The sequence below is a fragment of the Pogona vitticeps genome, chromosome 4 (genome assembly GCF_051106095.1).
Source record: "Pogona vitticeps strain Pit_001003342236 chromosome 4, PviZW2.1, whole genome shotgun sequence".
NCBI lineage: Eukaryota > Metazoa > Chordata > Lepidosauria > Squamata > Agamidae > Pogona > Pogona vitticeps.
Genome location: NC_135786.1, coordinates 126,931,212 through 126,953,606, shown reverse-complemented (window position 1 = coordinate 126,953,606; position 22,395 = coordinate 126,931,212). Strand labels below are relative to the sequence as shown.

At 41.8% G+C, this 22,395-nt stretch overlaps 1 protein-coding gene across 1 annotated transcript; it reads right to left on the bottom strand.

Annotated features, from left to right (window-relative positions):
• Positions 1-368: 368 nt before the first annotated feature.
• Positions 369-17,807, bottom strand: FAM78B (family with sequence similarity 78 member B). Its single transcript, XM_072998309.2, has 2 exons — positions 17,425-17,807; positions 369-7,458 (listed from the first exon to the last, which is right to left on the bottom strand). The coding sequence occupies exons 1-2, from the start codon at positions 17,685-17,687 to the stop codon at positions 6,936-6,938; spliced, it is 786 nt and encodes a 261-aa protein (XP_072854410.1). The 5' UTR covers positions 17,688-17,807; the 3' UTR covers positions 369-6,935.
• Positions 17,808-22,395: the final 4,588 nt, after the last annotated feature.

The window sequence follows — 22,395 nt, the reverse complement described above, 5'->3', positions numbered from 1 at the left end:
TTGCTCCGTATATGCACCTGTTTCTTTCATTACTAATGTACAATTTTCACTTTAGGGACATTTCTGTTCAGGAGATTGCCCAAGGCAGAAACACGCGAAGGGAAAAAGCAATTAAAATAAGTATATCAAATAAATAAATAAACCGAATATACAATATCATCTGCAGTTTGAAACATCACAATCCACAGTACTTATGCCCCTGATGTAGTACATTAACACAGGCACAGGATTTGGTGTGAAGCTACACAGAATGCAGCTGGGGGGGGGGATGTTTTTTTTTTTTTTGGCAACGCACAGTCTAGTGAAGTTACCCCTTTCTTGCAAAAGGACAAGTGACCGTTCTGCTGTGATGTCACCCCATATCTCTGTGGGTCAATGAGAACTAAAGGAGATGGTGCTTCTACTCCAGAATACGATGTGCCTGATCTGAAAGCCAAAGTTCATGAGAATCTATCCACTAGTTCCAGCTGTGAAGATAGACCAGGAGCTTGTCCTTGTCCTGTTTGCAACCAGTCAGCCCGGCCTGCTGCAAGAGGAGTCTTTGGCCTGGAATTTCCAAGCCAGCATCTCCACTGGAGGCTAGAATCTGGCAGCGCAGAGGAATAAGTATGAAAATGGCCAGGCAAACAGCTTTCGGTCCAGTTCTATGTGTGGAGAAAATCTGCTAAAATTCCCATTCTATGATCCGGTTCCATATTCTTCCCTGAGAGTAAAGATGCTGGACCCTTTAGGAGATGGAGCCACCACATCAAAACAGGATATGGTCAATTGATGCCACACACACATTTGGCAGTGGCAGCTGTTTTAAGATGGTAAGGCTGAAAGGGCCCCAAAAGTATAATTCCCTTTCTCAAGATAGGATCTAACTTACAGTAGACCTCTGAAAATTACCTCACTGAATCCAAACTATAGCAGGCCGCCAGTTAAAAATGGGATCCAACAAAATGTGCCAAGAGAGGAACTCCCAGAAGGAAAGGGGAAGGCAGAGTGAGTTGGACCCATGGACACCTCATCTCATGAGTCAGCTCTCAAGGCAAAACCTGAAACTGCAAATGCGGTTATCTTCCATTGTGCCAATGTTTTATCTAACTGAAGTGCACCAAAACCAACAGAGAAGAATAGAAAGGAAGGTCTTCCATAGCCACAGTTTTAATATTTTAAGGTAGAAGGTGGCTCAAAACTCAAAGCCACATCTTCAAGGTATCTAAGCCAAAGTCTGTACTAGGAATGGGTTCTTTGGCTGAAATCCTGTTGTGGAGTTATGCAAAAGGTGTACTTTCGGGAAACAAATTGCCATAAACTAAGAAATCTCCATAGGCATTATCTGTGATGCACTAGAACCACCAGCAGCAATTTTCAGATATCAAGGGGCTCCCCATTACTGTTGCAAGATTCCCAAAGGTTGAAAAAAATTCCCTATGGAGCCTCAGAATTTGAGGAGAAGGATAAGAAAATTTAAATTAAAGATTAAATTTCATGCTTTATGGCATCACCAGCTTTTTTTTTTTTTTGCATCAAATTTCACAGCAGGATTCTGGCCAATGTAACTATTTAAGGCATCATGCTCCTTAAGCACCTTCCTGACTTGCTTCCCAAGACCCCAGATTCTTTTACCCATTTTCTACAATTGTTTGCCTCAGCAGGATTGGAACAGCCCAGCTTGTGGCAGTGATACTCAATACCCATTTAGAACTGAAGAACAGTTGAGTAATCCACTGCTAAATGCTTCATCAGTGCTATCAAGATGCATGTTGCAACATAGTTTGCTTTATTATCTGTTTAAAACCAGTAATAAAAACATATCCCAGTGCATGGGCTGTAGGCCTCATGAGATGTCCAAGGATAACTGACCAAGCAGATAGCACTCTGTGGCTCTCTCTCAGATGTAAGTCACACACAGACATAGACTTACTAAAGTGTTGGTTGTATACCCTTAAGAAATAATCCATAACGTTAATTCCTGCAATATACTCTGAATGCCTTTGGGATGTTCTTAGCCTCACCTTTGCAAATTATCTTGTCCCCCTACACTTTAAGCTTGGCTTGTGATGTATCGTGATATTTTCTCATACTGGAAGAACAGTGAAATTCTGCAATGTAGATAAGGTGAGCATTCTTAACAGCTACCTCTGACTTTACTTGAGCAATGTTGCTTTTTTAAAAGCATGAAGAGAGGTGCATACTCCTGAACAGATATATACATATATGAGGTTGGTTTTTTTTTTAAATGCTGAAATTAAGTCAACTGCTCTTTATAATAATGGGTGTAAAATTACTAGGTGGCCTTGGTGGCAGAACTAAAAAGGACAGCTACCAGCATCCAACCCCCTCTCCTTTTCTTTGGGAAAGCCTGTCCTTTCCTGACAGAAGATGAGGATGGATGATTGGACACCAACACTTGAATGTACCCCAAATGGTTCCAGGGGCCAGCATCCAACCTTATGCTGCCCACCTTTCTTGGTCCAGGCAGGAAAAGGCAAGAGATTTGGCTGTGTTGCAAAAATATTCTAGACATTCTGGCCACAAAGATGCCAAACCAGTTTTCCCCACTTTAGAAGTGAGAGGTGGCGGCCATTCACAGTGAAGCTACTGGACCACCTCTGCAGCTTCAAAGGTAGATGGGAAACTTACCTTTGTCATGCTTGCCAGACAACAGCCCTACATTTTCTCTGATGAGCAGAATATTTGCTTATCATGCTTCTTAGATTTGTGTTCAAATTTTTATATTTGTACATTGCCCAGAGTAGTGAATTCTCACTAAGTCGGGTGGTATAAAAGTTAAATAAAATAAAATAAATATATATTTATAAACCCACGTTAATGGTATATCAACCCTCAATCAGATCAGTACTCTGTTACTACTGATGTGTTTCCTAGCTTGCAACCCTGGACCAGAGATTGGCTGTAGGTGTGTGAAGAGTCTTCAGTGGAAACGGTATTTCATTTATCCCACATGCTTTTTTCAGTGAAGTTCCTAATGGATAACATCATTCACCATCTTTAAGACCCAACCTCCAAAAAGTGGTATTGTAACTAGTTTGTCCGCATCGGGCTGTCAAAGTGTCAATACTGGGACATTATCTACAATAATAGAGCAAACCTTTAAAAATTGGGGAACTCATGAAGAATATTACATCTGAAACTGAACATAAATGTTTGTACACCTCTGTCCAATTCAGTTTCTCTAAAATACACTAAACAGGACGATTATCGTTAACTTAAGATGTCTAATGCCAGTATCAAGAGTATGCCGAGGGTGGAATATTCCATGCTAGAATTCAAAATAGACTGTTTCCCTCTTTTACTACAACATCAGTTACTTTCACACTTAATGATCACTCATTCCAAATGACCAGCTAAAATGTCCTTCAGAAAAGAAATGTAATAACTATGCTAAAATTATGAAGTCATTTCCAATTTTTGCTTAGAAAAAACTGCAGAAAATCAGAAAACTTCCTCTAATTATGTTAAATGTTATTTTACTATGCTTTGTTTTGTGCTGAATATTCTCAGAAAGTAAGCACTAGTCCTCCAGAGCACTGGTTCTTAACCTTGGGTTACTCAGGAGTTTTGGACTGCAACTCCCAGAAGCCTTCACCACCAGCTGTCCTGACTGGGGTTTCTGGGAGTTGCAGTTCAAAAGCATCCGAGTAACAAAGGTTAAGAACCACTGCTCCAGAGCATTACAGCTTCTAATTTAGCTGATACAGTAGTTTGCTGAGGTAATAGAGACCAAAATTAATCCCAAGCAAAGGCACAGTCTTTGCAAGCTGGGCAATCTACGAAGGAAGACTTTGGCCTAAATTTCACCATTCAGCATTCTTGAAGTATAAACAGCAATCCATCAATAAAAATGGCAAGAGGGATGCCCAACCAATATTTAGTAGGCACAGGATTAGGATGTCCCACACTGCCCCAAGACTCTTCTCATTCCCCCCCTCAAGAATCTAGAAGATGAAGTGCATCGTGTCAAAATGTCACTACAGCAAGTCCCATCACACGGTTCATCAAGACAGGATTAACATGGCATTCTAGAAGCAGGTGCTTCTCCTCCTTTTATAGACATCCAGCACTTCCTAGTGAAAAATTTATCAAAAGCTAAGACTAGTTTAATTAGCACAGACCAGCATCCTACCTACTTGTATTGCAGAAAGGGGGATAGACATGATCTAGCACTTTCAGCAGAAATGCTACATTTGCTTCTAGTGTGTGGAGCAATAGATTTTATACCAGATCACATAGCAGTAAATCTCTCTCTCTGTCAGTAACTGTATGATGGCAGACTCTAAAAAGTCCTCATCGAGGTGGTCACAGTCAACATGAAATTTTAGTAATGTTTGACTTCCTTGCAGGCCCAAGATTTAATAAAAACACAAACTTTTATACAGCAGTTTCAAACAGCTAAAAAGACTTCCCATATATTATCTAGTAATCTTCCAAGGGTACTGACTGCAAGAAATATGCCTGCCATTCTCTGTTCCTACCTAGTAGAGTCAAGAGCTGCATAAGACTTTAGGTATATGGAGGCAGAGATTTGTATATTCATAAAAAACCTGAAAAGGAAGTATGATAGAACAACGGCAGCAACTGTGGAAGAGTAGAAGCATGTTGTGCACCTTATTTTAGAGTAGAGAAATTCAGCACTGTGATGAAGCCCAGAACTAGTGCTAATACTAGCCGCCTAGAGTGTTTGCAATGAACAGACAGGCGGGGTATAAATGGAATAAATAAATAATAATAATAATAATAATACTGTTAACGAGCACTTGCAGTTTAAGCTGTCAGACGATAGATGCAAAAAGGCAATGCCACAGACAGCAAAGCCATTTTAGTAAGATTGCAAGCATTCTACCACTCTCCATAGATGCATCACACAACAGAGAATTCCTGATGGCAAAAGAATAGCTGATGCTGAACACCAGTAATCTAAAGTCATGACATGTGACTGATAATTGAGCACCTTATACCTGAAAGAGATAGGGAGAAAGATGATAAACAACAAATACGAAAGATGTGTTACTGCCTTTAGGAGTTCCAATTCTGCTCACTTATGAATGCTGCCAGCCATACTGAGTGTGGGATTCTGATAATTTAATGCAAAAAGATATTTTTTTTGGTCTCTACTTAAGAATGACTACCTTCCATGCTTCTAGGTGCTACTCATAGATTTCTGGTGGGAATAGCAGAAGGAGGCCACATATGCTATACTGTTGCAGATTCTGCATCCAGAAGTTCCTGAAAAGGGCAAGTCACACTATAAATTACTTATTGTGCCTGCCTATACAGCAGCTACTATCTGAAGCTACTGTAATATGAACAAACATTATTTTCGCAACTGAATTAATCAATAGGATTTTTAAAAAAAACGTTCTACATGGTTTACTTTCTTCATAAGGCTGTTCAAGTTCCATTTACAGGACCAAAAAGCAAAATCCGGAACTACAACAAACTGCACTATTTTCTTCCTCCCGGGTTGCCATAGCAAATGTTGCTTGAAGGTCAGCCACACTGTAGTAAGCAAAGTGAACTGAAAGCACACCTCTGGAGGTTTCACTGGCAAAATATGCATAGGACACTTTACCTTTTCTATTATGCCATTATCACTACAACAAGCAGAGATGTCTGCAATCTATCAACAAATGTTAAAGCAAATTAAAACAGAAAGTAATTTCCCAATGAGATCATGTATTCCTCATCAAATGTGGAAAGATCTAAAAATTTCCAGGTCAGACTGAAGATGGCCAAGTACACAAACATACACACTCCTTCCCCCTTAGGCAAGAATATTCATAGGGCAGCCCATAGATATTATGTACCCTTCTAAGTGTTTAGCTTTTACCCTTCATGTAACAGGTCAATTGTTTGCTTCATGTTTTTTTCATCTTTCTCTGCATAATGATAATGCAACTTCCCTCAATCCACAGGCAAAAAACTCATAACTCAGAACAGTAGAGACATGTGTAGTTTTCTAATGCTCCCCACTACCAATATCTAATGGAGTCTGGAACTTTCTGCTTTTTATCGCTGTCAATGAACAAAATCACTCTCTTAAATGAAATATAACCTATAACCCTTTCCCCACTGAGGATGGAGAAACATGCTACGTGGAGATATCTCTTGGACTGTCAATTAACTTTGCTCATATAAAGTGGGAATTATGGTTTGGAAAAAAAGGTTTTAAAATAAGAAGGTGTCATCAGTAGATTTACCGTAGATTTTCCCCAGAGCATGATTAACTATGGCAAAACTCCTATGTTTAAAACTACTTGAAACACACTGAGAAACATGCAAAAGATCTCAACTCCACTTGTCTGTAAAATTATCCCCAGAAAGAGGAAGAGAGGATAGTATTATTGGTAGTTCAGGTTGTGCTTTAGTTCAGCACCATGGACAGTTCCCAGGGGAACACACTGCTCTTTCTACAAGAGTGAGCTGAATAGACAGCATTCTTCCCTCTTCATAAACATTTTCTTCACTCGAACAAGCAGGGCGATAATTCTGATTATCAATTAAAATGCATAGGTATAATGTTGTAGTAATATGCCATCCCCTCCTGACCCATCCCCCAGAAGTAGGCAATACACTACAAGTCTGTGAATGTCTGGTAAGAATAGCCTCCAAATCCAACTGGCTGGAAAGCAGCATTTGCCACAGGCACTGGAAATAAAATTCTTGATTATTATATTTCACTGAAGAGAAGAAAGACACTTTTCTCATGAAAATATTCTTGAAGTTGAGGAACAGTGCTAAGTTCTTCTTCCAAAGTCCACAGACTCAGCTATTCCACCATGGCCACTGGCATATAATACTCTCTTGAAGAAGCCCTCTTCCCACTTGCAGCTAAAAAAAGGCAGGTGAATTTGAGAGGTCTTCTTTGGTTCAGGTACACATACTATAGGTGACAAAAACCCCATTTCTGTAGTCAAGGAGGTCCTCTATTTGGGTGGTATGACTACCAAAGGCAGACCTCTCTTGGGCCTCCACATGAGGACTTGGGCATCATTGGCATTGGGTTTCACTAGTGCATTGGGTGGAATGGGTTCCATTCTGCTCAAAATTTTAGGCTGCTCCTGCTGAGTTCTCCCCACTAAGCGGGCTCTCTTGCCCAAGAGCTGCATGGGATCAACTTCAATGTCCACTCGCATCCTCCATTTTATAGTCTGCAAGATAATTTTTTCCTTTGTGGTCATATTCATGGCTACCAGCCATGTTGTAAAGCTCTGGTCCCGTTTGATCCTGGTCAGTAGTGGCACGTTACTGTCACTCACAGGGACTGCCCATGTCACACTAGGATAGAAATTGTCATTCATACTAACTGAGAACTTGGAGACCTTATTAGTAGGGCCAATCAATGTCACTGTTTCTGTGGTGTTCCCATACCAGGGGTAGCTCACTCCATCAGAGTCACTGATAGCTTTTACACGTCCTTCTCTCAAATCTGGAAGTTCCCAGCTTGACCTGGACAGGTAAAGCAGAAAAATAGGTAAGGAAAACTGTAGTAACTGCTACTAAGAAATTTATGTAAATCTGTGCTTTTCACAACAGAAGCATCACTTGCTATTTTTCAATCTGAATGTGTTAAGAAAACATGAAAGGGAGGAAAAACAGAAGACAGTGAAACACGGCCATATACAGTGGTGCCCCGCTTGACGATTACCTCGTTAGATCAGGAAATTGCTTAACGATGTGTTTTTTGCAATCGCTTTACGATGATCAGTTCCCTGCTTCGGGAACCAATTTTTCACTTTACGACGATCAGAAAACAGCTGATCATCGGGTTTCAAAATGGCCACCCTCTGTTTAAAATGGTCTCCTGCTGTGTTTAGGAAGGCTTTTTCGCAAGACAGGCACCGGAAAATGGCCGCCCTATGGAGGATCTTCGCTGGACGCTGAGGTATTTCGCCCATTGGAATGCATTGAACCAGTTTTCAATGCATTTCAATGGGCTTTTTCATTTCACTTGACGAGGATTTCATTCTACAGTGAGTTTGCTGGAACGGATTACCCTCGTCAAGAGAGGCACCACTGTATAGGAAAAAAGGCATATACGGGGGGGGGAGGGAATTGGCTCCCACAAAAAAAAAAAGCTTCCTACATTTTAGGCTGAGCCTAAAGGTGCTTTCCAGAGCTGGAATTATTAAAAGCTACTATTGTAAATAGAAAAATGAACTAAAACAATTTTTAAAATAATATTTGTATATATCTTGCTAAACAAATCTATTTGTGCAGCTTGTGTTTTTCTCACACTGGATAACTCAGCTGCCCCACTGGCAGCTTTTGCAACAGTCACAAGCAGAGCAAGTTGGCAATGCCCTGAATTTTCAAGAATATTAAATTCACCCACAGGGATCTCAGTCAGAGGTACAGTGGTGCCTCGCATAATGAGCGCACCGTTTAACGACAAATTTGCATAGTGATCTGTTTTTTGGGATCGCTAATGCGATCGCATACCGATGCCTAGATAGGCAAAAACTCGCTTTGCGATGATTGGTAAGCGTTTCGCTTACCGATCTTCGCATAGCGTTTTTTAAAAATCAGCTGTTCGGCGGTTCCAAAATGGCTTACCGAGGGCACGAAAATGCCTGCGCTATGGAGAAACATCGCATAACGGTGAGTTTTGGGTCCATTTGGAACGCATTAAACAAAGTTTAATGCGTTCCAATGGGCTTTTTTGTCCCGTATAGCGACTTTCCCCATAGTGATAGTTAATCCGGAACAGATTAACCTCGCTATGTGGGGCACCACTGTATATATTCACATTTCAATTTCTTTTTTCCTTTTTACCTGTCGCCCACATGTCCCCTTATAATTTAGAGTTAGCAAGATAACAAACCTGAGTTAACATGGAATTATTCTATTCACATCAACTTGCCCAAGGCAAGTTTACCACACTGATGCCCCCATTCATTATTTCCCATCTTAATGAATTGCTGCCAAACACTCCTTTGGAGAAAGTAAAGTGCTACACTTAGGGACAGTGATGCTTCCCTATTTCAGTCTACTTTTGTAATCCTGACTATATTCAGCTCAACTCTGCTGAAGCCAAGATAAACCAGGAGCTCTGCATCTGGTACAGGTCCCAGAAAAGTTTAAAAGAGGGATTAAGTCAAAGGAACCCCATGGGAATTGTGTCTTTTATGAGAGATAACAAGTGGGCATTAAAGAGAAGATATGGATAGTTTGAGTTCTTTTGGGAATAAATGTGTCTGGCTCACTACAGCACCACCCATGGGTACTTTTGTAAACTTACACTCTAATTTTAGAAGCATATGTAAAAGCTGAATTCTTACACTGAATTCCTGAGTCGTAGTCCATCACTCTATCCACTACATGTCTATACCTACATTATTTATTCTGCTTATAAACTATACGTAAAGCCTAAACTGATCCTACAGTAAACTTGAACTGAAAAGTAAACTTACACTTTTTGTTAATTAACTGGACAAAGAAAAGCAATGGGAACTATGTTGGTCCACAAGATTTTTGAAAAATGAAAATCCACATCCAGACATTTAGGAGGACCTACTAAGATGTCCTCAAATAGTAAGCAAGTATTTTAACCATCCATCTGGATGTTAAACAAATGAGAAAGGGGCAGCAAGGAAGTTGAGCTGAGGCTAAAGCCACAAAAATTTGCATTCGGTAAGTCTTAGGATGCAGAGTGAGAAAAACTTCTTTTAAAAAATTTAGCTATTCTGGAGAAGTCAAATGCTTCCTTGCTATTTTGTGACCTTTTGGTTGGTTCATATACACTAATTGTGGATTTTAGAATGCTGTGTTCATAATTTGACTTCTCTACTAGCTAGGTTTGCTCTATGAACTTTATCTAGTTTTTAACACCCTTCCAAACATGGGAAGAGTGGTTTTTTTTTTTCTGGTGCTGGTGCAGTCACTCAAGGCTTCTATGCTAGGGCAAAGTGCAACAGCTGTCTGTTTCAATGCAATAATTTCTCCTAGGATTCAGTTTTGTAGGACTACTCTCTATGGCAACTGTTGAAATGGCAAAAGAAGAACTCTGAATGTAAGATTTTGAATCCAGTTCAGTACTCACCCTGTCCTGTTCCTGTAGCCCCTTTTGCAGCATTTGAGTCTTAAACATATTGCTAGAGGAATCCACCTGGGAGCTGTATGTCTGTTATATATACCAGTAAGCTGCAGGACATGTTAAACTCCTGTCCCAAAAGGTCAGCTTTTGGTCACTGAATGAAATTATAGCGAACTTTTCTCCAGATGTATAAGCAAGATCCTGATTTATACATTAAGTCACTCAATCACAGACTGAATTTAAGATATTTATTTTATATCGTTCAAATTAAAGCAAGTGAGAGAAATTTAACAAGCAGCATGTCCTTACTAGTTCTTGAAACAGATACAGATTCTTCAGTTCATTTCAGTGACTTACAGATGAGAGGACAGTATTTTTCTACATGCCAATAGCAAAGTTTCCATTTTGACAGTGAACAGGCAGAGCTTCCCTAAATAAAATCATGATGAAAACATTTTCATTTTTACCTGCTATGTTTCTAGGAGGCTATAACATATAGGTGATGAGGGGAGCAGGTGATAAAAAATTTAGGCCCAAGATTTTCAACCTACTCAGCATAGTGATCCTTGACACATCTCACCTAAGAAAGTCACTTTAAGAAGTATAAATTGAAAGCAATATCAAGAGACAGATTCAACTTGGGGGAAAAAACATCTTTTTTCATTTATGTAAAGTTCAAGATATATAATCCAGTTGTCTTGCAGTAATTAAGGACAGATACAGTGAAAAGAAAACTGAATATTTGGATTCCATAATAGCACAGACTGGATGACTTAAAGATCACCACACACAACCTGCCTTGGCAACACAGATTTGCAGACACACATAGACACTCTTGTTCATTATATAAAGTTTCTGATAGGAGTCCACCATAATTCAATTATGCAGAAAGAGCAAAGGAGAAAAATCCTACTAGGATTGTATCACGAAACTCACTGTGATGGGCAACATACTTAAATACTTTTAAATACTTCCCTCTTGTAAAAACATACCACTCCCAACTTGAGGAAAGCTATATAAGAGAAAGAAAACTATGACAAACCCTTTTACTCCAATAAGCTAGCTTTCCATATGCAACAAGAAATCAAACGATATACTTACCACCTAGTCTTAAGTGCCTCAACTAAAAGACTTTTTATATGATTCATACATTTGGTCTATCCCAATTTGGTCTTGTTCCAGAATTAGGGAGGCACTTCCTCTAATTGCTGCCTCTCAGCTTGATTACTGGCTCGAGCAGCTTTGGAGTATGCTATCAACTCACCAACAGGACACACCTTTCAGTTCCAATTCAAACAGAATTTGGTCCATCATTGGCTGGCCTTATTACTGCAAGACTGCTGGAATACCAGCTCTTCAGTGATTCTAAACTGTTCTTTGCATGGGGAAGCCAATTCAAACCTGAAACTGTCTCATCACTGTCAAGCAACCTACAATGCCCAGTGGATGAATAGCTGACATGCTCAACTTCAGTGTTTAGAAGTGAGTCTTGCTCATGACTTGCTCTGCGTGGCTTGTGACCCACCAAGCTGAAAGCAGACCATTAGCCTTGCATTAGCCATGCTGGCTGGGGTATTCTGGAAGGTGTAAGCCCAGCACAGTAATGTTCCCAAGCTCTAAAAGAGACAGACTCCTCCATACCAATCTGGAACACTACCCTGTATGAAATCAGTTGCACTTTCAGTTGCATCCTGCAGCTATTGTGCCTGGAGCAAAGAAATACTAGGAGAACAAGATATTCTACTTCATGAGAATAATTCAGTAAAAGTAAGCAGAGAATTAAAATTAGACATCACACAAGAAGCCAGACAAACAGAACAAAGTAGGGAGAGAAACAAACAACAAGCCCACAACAGCAATGTTGATAATCTGTTCTTTGAAAAATGCAAGACTAATGGGCAGGATACTTGTTACCTCGTGAATGACTGTGGTAGTGACTGCAGTTTTCACCACATGAGTCATGGCTTCTGTAAGTATTCAAAAAAGGACTCCGATTATAACCTCTGCTATAGCACCCCCATTTCCAAAAGACTAACACAGACCACAAGCCAGCACAGAGACACTGATGCTAACTGATTTCAACTGTGACCTATGGAGGATAAAGTAGAGTACAGTACCTCTTGCTATAGTTATTTGGACCCCAACATACCTTGATAAGAGATGTAAAGGAAGAAGATCAAAGCCTGAGAAAAAGCAGGGGATGTAGAGAATGTTCCCGATATCTGCTTCTCCAGATGCCTTCACTAAACACAACTGGGACTGGACAAGGGTGCACAAGAGGAGTTGCAACCACTCTATGTTCAGAATTTGTGGAACAGAGAATAAAGGCTCACAGGGCTGGAATGGAGATTTGAAAGAAGAACCCTGTGGATTTTATGTCTATTATTGAGAAGGCAGTTGCTTGATGAGTTGTATTGATAATGCTTGAAAATATGGACAGAATCCTTGGAAGCACATGCAAGACCATATGTGCATTTGATCCTTGTTCATTCTGACACATGTTTGCATGTACATTTCTCAGTTTCAAAGAGAATTGCAAAATATGAAGACCAACTCGTCTTGGCCACACCAAGCTCACTATTTCATATTAAAACAGTCAGTTAAAAATGACTGGTGTGGACCTTTCTGCCCTTTGAGTTGGGTGAGCTACAGGAGGGCAAGAGGAGAAGGGGACGACAGAGGATGAGATGGCTGGACAGTGTCACCGAAGCCACCAACATGAATCTGACCCAACTCCGGGAGGCAGTAGAAGACAGGAGGGCCTGGCGTGCTCTGGTCCATGGGGTCACGAAGAGTCGGACATGACTAAATGACTAAACGAACGAACGAACAGGAGGGTCAGCCTTTGAAAAGAATAACATTACATTTACATCACATGAGCATGGCAGGGGAAGCTGAAGCAAAGCAATGGAAAAGCATGGGGTAGAGGGAAAAAACAAGTATTTTTAAGGATCATAATGAAACAGTGATTTTAAAAGATAGGAGCTCTGTCCAGTCCTTACCTCAGTGTGTGAGCAAGGCTCTGACTCACATGGAGTGCCTTCAGTGATGAGCAGACAGCCTCTCCCTCTCCAGACAGTTGCTTTCACTTCTTGAAAGCAACGATGGAGGCTGTGGGGCTTATGTGCTTCAGTCTATGAATATAAAGTTATTGGTTGTAAGATAATTCTAAGTGATGTACATGTGATGAGTAAAATTTACTCATTTGACTAATCCTTTAAGGATGATCCACACAGTCAAAGGCTTTGCTGTAGTCTATGAAACACAGAGTTTCTAAAATTCTTTGGTGCTCTCCAGTAGCCAGTGGATATTTGCAATATGATCTTGAGTGCCTCTTCTTTTTCAGAACATCAGGCATTTCCTGCCCCATGTAAGGTAATTCTTGCAACACCTCAAGCGCAGTTTGCTTGCATGGGAAAATACAGCAACGATCGTATAGTCCTGCACTCCTTGGCAACTCATTTCTTGGGGATTGGAATATATATTGACTGTTGCCTGTCTGTTGACCATTGTTTTGTTTTCCATATTTGCTGACATATTTTGACAGATTTAGTCTCTGTTGCTTGAAATAGTTGTATCAGTATACTGCCTTCCCCTGGTGATTTATTTATTCTGAAAGCTTTCAGAGCAGCTTTCATTTCAATTCCTACAACTGCAGGTTCTTCATCATAGGATTCCTCTTCAAAGGAGTCTGTCATCCTTTTATCTCTTCCATACAGGTCTTCAATACTGTATACTGTTTCCACCTTTTCTTTACCTTCTACTGGTCAGATAGTGTGCTTTCCTATTGGTCTTAATCTAGGTTTAAATTCTTAATCTAGGTTTAAATTCCCTTTGATTTTCTTGGATCTTCTGGAAGAGGTATCTTGTTTTTCCCCTTTTGTTGTTCTCCTCTATTTCTTTGCACTGGTTGTTGTAATAGTTCTCTTTGTCTCTATGTGACAGTCACTGAAAAACTGCATTCACAGTTCTGGGCCTACATCTGTCACATTTTACTTTTGCTTCTAATCTGCCCTTTGCAATTTTAAGTTTTTCTTCTGTCATCCATCTTGGTTTGTTTCTTTTTACTACAGGAATTGTCTTTCTCCACTCTTCCCCATTTCCCCATTTAAAGTTCTATGTTCCAATTGCATGTTATGCATCATCAAACTTTCACTTCACTTCTGTGCATATCAGCCACTAGATGTCCTTTCAGCTTTAATCTTGTTGCATCATTAGCAACAGCACTATTCATATTTGTCCTTTACTCTTCCCCAATGGCTGACTGAGTGCTTTCCCATGGGGTAATATCTTCCAGCACTATCTCTTGTTTCATTTTTGGCTATCTCATCATAAGTTTTTCAAGGTAAGAAATATTCAGCAATGGTTTTACCATTGCTTTCTTCTGCACAGTACTAAGAAAAGTTAGTTTGAATTGTACTACCATAGTTACCTTACTATGGTAGCCCAGCAGCTGCCACCCTCATCACCATTGGAATGAACCATTCTATTCTGTTCATATGGCCATTATCCTTAAAGATGGTGGATGCATCTTAGTCTGGTGTGACCATTACCCCTTGGACGAGCCTGCTAGGAGTCCAGGTTTAAAATTGGCTTCCTAATGGCATTGCTCTCAGCTTCACTGGCACACTTGAACCTCTTCACCCCACTGAGTTGTGAATACAAGAAGAGGGCCAAATTTTATACTGAAATGATAGCCTATACAGATAAACCAAAAAGTGTTCCAAAAGTGCACAGATGCACACAAAAATATACAAGCTTTCAGGAATAATTTTCTTTCATTAGTTAAAATGTTAAAAGCAAGCTGAATGGGGGCAAAGGGAAGGACACTGTAAGGGGTGGAGGAGACTGATCTTAAATCCTTCTGGTCTGCATGCTGTTCCAAGGTATGAGGGATGCAGACAAAGGAAAAGGTCCTATCAGGAGGAATTTATACCACCAGAGACTGGACATCACTAAGCAAAATCATAAAGCTAGAAAATTTAATAACATTGACTTTCTTTACCTAATCCATCACTTAAAATTACTGTAATTCCATTATAGACAACATAGAGATTGCCTGGCAACTCTGTTTTTTTACCACTCAAGAAGCCGAAGTGTTCCAAGTGGGCAGAAATAGTTTTCAGTTTGTTGTGAGAGACTTAGGGTACGACCAAAATGATGGAATTAAATTGGGAGCTGTTTTGCATTTTTTAGAATTGATACAACATCACATGGTTTTCATGTCAGTGTGTGTGTCCTCATGGAAACTGCACTCCCCCATGTCTTGCCTCTATGTTGTAAGCAGATATGGAGGCGGAAGTAATTCCCAGCCTTCCATTCAGTGAAGGCTCCTCTCAAGTCACAAGGAGGATGGGTAGGTAGGTGGGGGAGGCTCCTCCTTGCTCTGAAGGCCAGCCAGTCTGCTTTTTCCAACCACCAAGGAGCTGAGAAGGAGGGCACAGTTCACAGTCCAGCAAGGGGGAGTTTTCCAGAAGCAGTTAGGTGTGACAGCAACAACAGCAGCTGCCGCCTTTCCCTTGTCTCTTCACATTTTTAAATATTTAATATTTTTATAAGTTTTGAACTGACATAGAAGAAAATTGATGTAGCAATAAAACAGAAATGGATAGAAAAACCTACTGCCCTGCAGTCCAAAACCCATTGTACTTGGGACTTGTTTCAGCAAACCTGCAGACCTTCACAGAGACTCTTTACTCCAACACAGGTATTTTACACATGCCATAACTGGGGGGGGGGGGGGCAAACCTAGCCCTGCATTATTTTATGAGACCCATTCCTTTGTCTGCCGCATCCCTCCTTCATCAAATATGCTGAAGGTATTTTTTTCAAGAGAAGCAGCAAAGACACTGGAGTCCAAATATGAGCTTGTGATCACGGGCAGACTGATTCAAAGTGCATCAACAGAAACTCAGCTCAGACAAGAGAAAGACACTGATGGGAGTAGCAATGGGAAGGAGAGCCTGATCAACCTACACTGTTGGGCCTCCATCTTCTCTCAAGTACAACTCTCTAGGGCTGCCCTCTCTCAAAGAATTAAAGAAAACTTGGGTGGTGCTTCCGGAGTTATAGAATTAACTTGGGTGCTGTGATACAATCCTTATAACTCCACTCTGGATTAATGTAACTTTTTAAAATGGATCTGCTTTTGAAGACTGATCAATTAGCTCAAAATGAGACAGGCAGGCAATTTATTAGTAGAAGTGAAAAACTGGGAGCTTATTTGATAATCTGTTTCAGACTACAGGTAAAGTCTTAACCTTAAATGCCATAAACAGTCGTCATCCAATTTATGGATCAGCTGCTCCTTCTTCACAGAGACTATGATTCCCCATAAACAATTATAAAGAGCTAGTCTCTTCTGTAGTTACCATTGCGGAAGCCCCAGAGTGGAGACCTCCCCAGAGATATTTCACAAGCTAGCTCAGTTTTTGATGTTAGAAAACTCAGATATTTGTTTCAATGCTACTTCTACTTGGTGAGACTTAATAAAATCCTAATATGTGTCTTGTTTCTGAAAATGGTTGTACAACTTTTAAAATAGCTTCTCCCGCAGCTAACTTGCGTTCTTGATTACATGTTGTTTCTGATAGGCTCTATAAGAAAACATTGCAAGTATTGTACATTCAGTAAGGTCAGTTTTGCATTTTCAACACAAATAGCTGTGCTATATGTGAAGCACTGCACTGAAAGTACACCATGGAAACACAGAAACTATGGAAATATGTTCACGTACATGTGACTCAGAGTTTTTGGACATTTGTTTCAAGTGTATGTTGCACATATTTTGATAGACTGGTGCTGGAAATATTAATGTAAGTCCTTTGCACACAATAAAAGGATTTCCAGATAAATGTGTGGACTTGCCTTTCTTGGGGCCTAGATTGCAAGACCCATATAGATGTATGGGGTGTTTCAAGACCTGCACATTTTATTTGCTATGGAAAAGACCAATGTAATGATGCTCTTACTCTCCCTGACTTGAATGCACACAGGCGTGGGTATCAGGGAGACCTTAATTCGCATCTCCTCTTGGCTGCCACTGGACAAACGCTCCTCTGGTTCCGGCGGACAGTCAGCTAGCCTCCCAGGCCCCTCGCCAGCCATTGCTCCCAGCAGAGGCGCCCGGCTGGCGGGCAGGGTTGGTGCCCCACAAAGACCGGACCCGGTCACGGGAGCGCATGGACGGAGAGGCTGGGCTCTTCGGCGGCGAATCGGTTGCTATGGAGACCGGGCGGTGCCCTTCTCGCGGAGGCCAAGTGACCCACATCCCCGGGCGCCGAGGGCGCGCGGGCGGGGTGGCACCTGCCGCCCACGGGCCGCCCTTGGCGCTCCCACCCCCCGCCTCCCGCCCGCTCGCCCGCCCTCCACTCACTTACATGCCCAGGTCGCTGTAGGTGTTGTAGAACTCCATGTGGTTGCAGGCCTGGATCCAGCCCACCACCCAGGTGTGGCGGCGCGGGATGGGCGGCATGAGGACGCGGGCGGCGGCGCGGAAGTAGGGCGTCCGGTAGCGGAGCACGATGGGCGAGGTCTCCTCGATGGCGGTGGCGCTCGGCTCGATGGAGGCCGACACGTCGTAGACCACGATGTTCTCCCTGCGCACCCGCGCCTTGCACGCCACGCTCTGCAGGCAGCCCATGGCCAGGCGGGGCCTGCCCCCCACCCCACCCCTAGCCGCCCCAGCCGGGACCGCGCATCCGGGCGGCCCCGGGATCAGCCGGCGCCCGAGCACCCGTCCGGCTCCGGATCATGTCCGCCTCCGGAGACCGCGGCCAGGAGGTGTGCCGGAGGCGCCAGCGCACAGCCCGGTTGCCGGCGGCGGCGGCGGAGGAAGCGACCTGCTTGCTTCCCAGGCCGGCGCGCCACCGGCGCGCGCCTCGCCCTCCCCTTCCTTAGCAGAGAGCGTCTGCACGAGCAATGCAGGCTGGGGCAGAGGCAGAAAGACCGAGGGGCATGTGCACGTGTGTCACGGTCTCGGTGGGCCCGCGTCCGCGTCCACGCAAGGCAAGACAAGGCAAGGCAGGGCCCGGCTGGCAGGCAGGCAGGCAGGCAGGCAGAGTCCCAGCAGGGTGTCCTAGACACGTGCCCGGGAGGGAATGACGTGAAGGGCAGGACAAGAGGGGTGGCAACCCCGGGTCAGGGGACAGGAACCACCAGGAGTCCTTGGGGCACCTTGAATTCCCTTAGGAAATAATGCTCCGGAGAGATGGAAAGCGCCCGGTGACGTTATGTCTTACAGGGACACTGCCGCGGTGAAAAGGGGTGGCGTGGTGGAGGTGGAGAACAACCTTTGCCGCTGTGCACATGCCGGTCTTAAGGTAGCCAGAACTTTAAAAGGAACATGCAGCATTGGGTATTTTAACTTCCTAAATCTATTGACTAATATAGACCTCCTTTGTAAAGCCTTAGGTTGGTTGGCGCAGAATAATTTCCCAAGTCCCTGTGATACTTCAATAGTATTAATATTTCCAGCACTGCAATTTTGAAACCGCATCCAGTGAGCCTGGGCCTAACTGGATGCAGTTTCAAAACTGCATAAGATTCAAATTGCATGCTGTTTCAAAATAGAATAATATTTCTACACGCTAATAGTTTGTCCTTTACTTTCAAAGGTGAATGCCTATCCACAAGGATATGGAAAGAATAGCTCTCACAGTGGAATTGTTTCCCAGTAACCTTTGTTAACCCATTTGCTGCTTAAATGTCAAAGAGAAGACAAGCCTTGACCTCAAGTTCTTGATTAGGAATCCTGTCCAGAAAATAATTATCTGTGGAAGATAGTGCCCAAACTGGGCAAGTTGAATAAAGGAGGAGGCACCTGTCCATAATACAAATAGAGATGGTGCAGGAATACCTACCTACTTTAAATAAGTACAAGTCTCCAGGACCAGATGAGCTGCAGATAAGGGTACTAAAGGAACTTGTGTATGTAATACCGTACATAGCATCTGTAGTGTTTGCCCCTCATGCCCCTTGCCTGACCGTCCAGACACAGAGCACACGAAGGCAAACTACTACTCCTTTTTTACCCCGCTGCCACCAGTTGATCACTAATTCAACTTTAATTATGGAAGGATGAAGATGCAGGTCCAAACTTCACTGACTTTTAAATAAAACATTTTTTTGATTACAATTGTTATTATTAATCATAGGTAACTTCTATTATCATCACTCTCAACCTTCTATATGTTATTACAGTTCTTACTTTTCACTCTAATCACACCTCAGATCTCCCAAATACTACACTCTCTCCTCCACTCTCTCACTCTGACTCTTACTGGCTGACTCACTCTCTGACTCCGCCTCTTTATTACATATCTCTCGGCTCCGCCTCTCAGCAATATTAGCCTACAACATGAAAATTCATAACTACTTAACATAATAAGGGTGAACGCTACACCTATCTACTTTAAATAGGTTCAAGTCTCCAGGATGAGATGAGCTGCAGATAAGGGTACTAAAGGAACTTGTGGATGTGATACATAGCTTCTGTCTACCATCTCTAAGAACTTTTGGAGTGCAGGTGAGTTCATCCTCATTCAAAAAGGGTAAGGAAGTGGATCCGGGCAATTACCTACCAATCAACTTAACACCAAGACCAGGAAGGGTCCTCGAACATATCATTAGCCAGCTTGTGGGCACTTAGAAAAGAACACTATGACTTCTAAAACTCAGCAAACCCAAGTCAAAGTTTATCTCCTCTTTTGATAGAATAACAAGCTTAGTTGATAAACGGAATGGTGTAGAGGTAGTATATCTTGATTTCAGCAAGGTTTTTTTACAAGGTCCCTTATTATATTCTTGTGGCCAAGCTGGTGGGTGATATATGAGCTAGCTGGTGGTTCTGTTAAATGGACTTGTGGCTGGTTGATGGGCTATATCTAAAGAGTGCTTACTAGTGGTTCAACATCATCCTGGAAACAAGTACTTAGTGAGGTGCCACAAAGATCTGCCCTAGTGTGGTGTTGTTAAGTATTTTCATAGATGACTTGAAGGAGGATTGGAAGGGATGCTCATTAAATTAGGAGGAGTGGCTAATACTTGAGAAAACAGAATAAAGTTTCAGAAAGGTATTTAATAGACTGAAGGAACTGGGCCTAAAGAAACAAAATGAGTTAAAGAGGGAATGAAATTTAAAGTTCTGCATTTAAGCATGAAAAATCAGATGCTCAGATACATCCAAGAAGGATCTAAGGGCCTTAGCACACCACAAGCTAAACATGAGTCAATAGTGTGATGTGGCAACAAAATAATGTAATGTGGCACTAGTCTGCATCAACAGAAATACAATGTCCACATCAAAACAGGTGATAGTATTACCTCACCTGGAATATTGTGTCTAGTTCTGGGCACCACCACAGTGTAAGAGGGATATCAAGAGATTGGAACATGTCCAGAGGAGGGTGTCTAGGATGGTAAAAGGTCTGGAAGACAAGCCCTCTGAGGAAGAGTTGAGGGAACTGGGTATGTTTAGCCTGGAGATGAGAAGACCGAGAGGCAATATGATACCCATTTTCCAAATACAGTACTTAAAGGCTCTTATGTAGAAGATGGAGTGAACTTGTTTTCTGCAACTCCAGAGGGCAGGACCCAAAGTAGTGGATTAAAATTACAGGGAAGGGAGTTTTGATTCAACATTAGGAAGAATTTCCTAACACTAAACACTGTTTGAGAATGGAATTGATTGTCTTGGAGGGTGGTGGATTCTCCAGTACTGAACATGTTTAAGCATGGATTGGGTGGGGCATTTTTCAGGTATGCTTTATCTAGGGACATCCTGCTATGTCAAGGACCTGGACTCTTGTATGTGGTCCCTTTCTTACCTAGTACTCTATGATTTTATGAACCACGGCAACAGTTATGTCCACTCCACTAGATAACCTGTAATACGGGGCATGTATTACTTTGACCCAATTTAAGTTATTTTGAACTTGATCTGCTGAATGAAGTAGGGAGATGGTAGACCATTCTAATGTCTGAAACATACTGAAGTTGATCTACAGTATATTCTTCTTTAAGATGTTATCCTTTTGCCAAGAGACAATTATCTTTCTTTTTAGGCAGACTTTAATTGACTTGATCTTTCTTTTCAGGCAAAACTTTAATTGACTTGGACATACTGTACTGTATATATTGGATGAAATCCAGTAGTAAGTCACAACTAGAATAGGCCCATTGAATCACTTCTGGAGGAGTTGACTTACCAAATCCCCACTGATTCAATGGCCTACTCTAGTTGTGACTTACTACTGGATTTCAGTCATTGAAGAGAGGTGGATATATTTTAAAGTATTTGTAAGTTGAGATTTTTAATACTATTGTTTGTTGAGCTATTTTTAATATTACATTTTACTGTGATTCTAAATTATTATTAAAGTAAGGTAAAAGTAAAGGTTCCCCTTGACATTTTAGTCCAGTGGTCAGGGAACAGGGGTAAATTACCCCAAATGGGGTAAAAATGAAAATCCTGGGGGTAATGAGGATGAGCAAAGCCCCAATATTGATGCTCTCATATCCAAGATGAAGCAACATCATTTCTCCAAATTCTGAAGTTTTCAAGTAAGTTGAAGCTTTCAAAGTAATTTTGTATAATTCAATAAGATTTTGAATTCAAATAATGTATGATTTCATTCCTTTCAAATCAAGGGGGTAATTTCAGCATATATAAATTTTTTTTGGGGGGGGGTAAAAGGTAAAAAGGTTCCCTGATCCCTGTTTTAGTCAGTCGTTTTCGACTCTAGGGGGCGGTGCTCATCCTCGTTTCCAAGCCATGGAGCCAGCGTTTGTCCGAAGACAGTTTCTGTTGTCACGTGGCCAGTGCGACTTACATTTGGAACGCTGTTTACCTTCCCACTGAGATGGTACCTATTTATCTACTCGCATTTAACGTGCTTTCAAACTGCTAGGTTGGCGAGGAGCTGGGACAAAGCGACGGGAGCTCACTCCGTTGCGTGGATTCGATCTTGATGATGATGATGATGATGATGATGATGATGATTTTGTTGTGGTTGTTGTTATTCATTGTAAGTTGGGTCCTCTTTGGGGAGAAAGGAAGTATTTAAATAAAATAGGATTCTTGTTCAAATTGAGGCATAAAACTCACTGACCTACAGTACCTCACAAGCTAGTTGTGCTAAAGTGCAGAGGTGGAAAGTCCTATACGCTGCTTTGAGCTCACTGAAGGAAAAGGCGGGATATAAATGTAACTGACAAATGATAACTAAAGAATAGATGGTGTTTCAAAAAATACATGACATTCTGGCTTTAATTTGTGCAGAACAAGAGAATCACCATCAGTGCTATCTGCTTCAGAGTTTGAGAATAAATGCTGTGTGTGCTACCCTGAC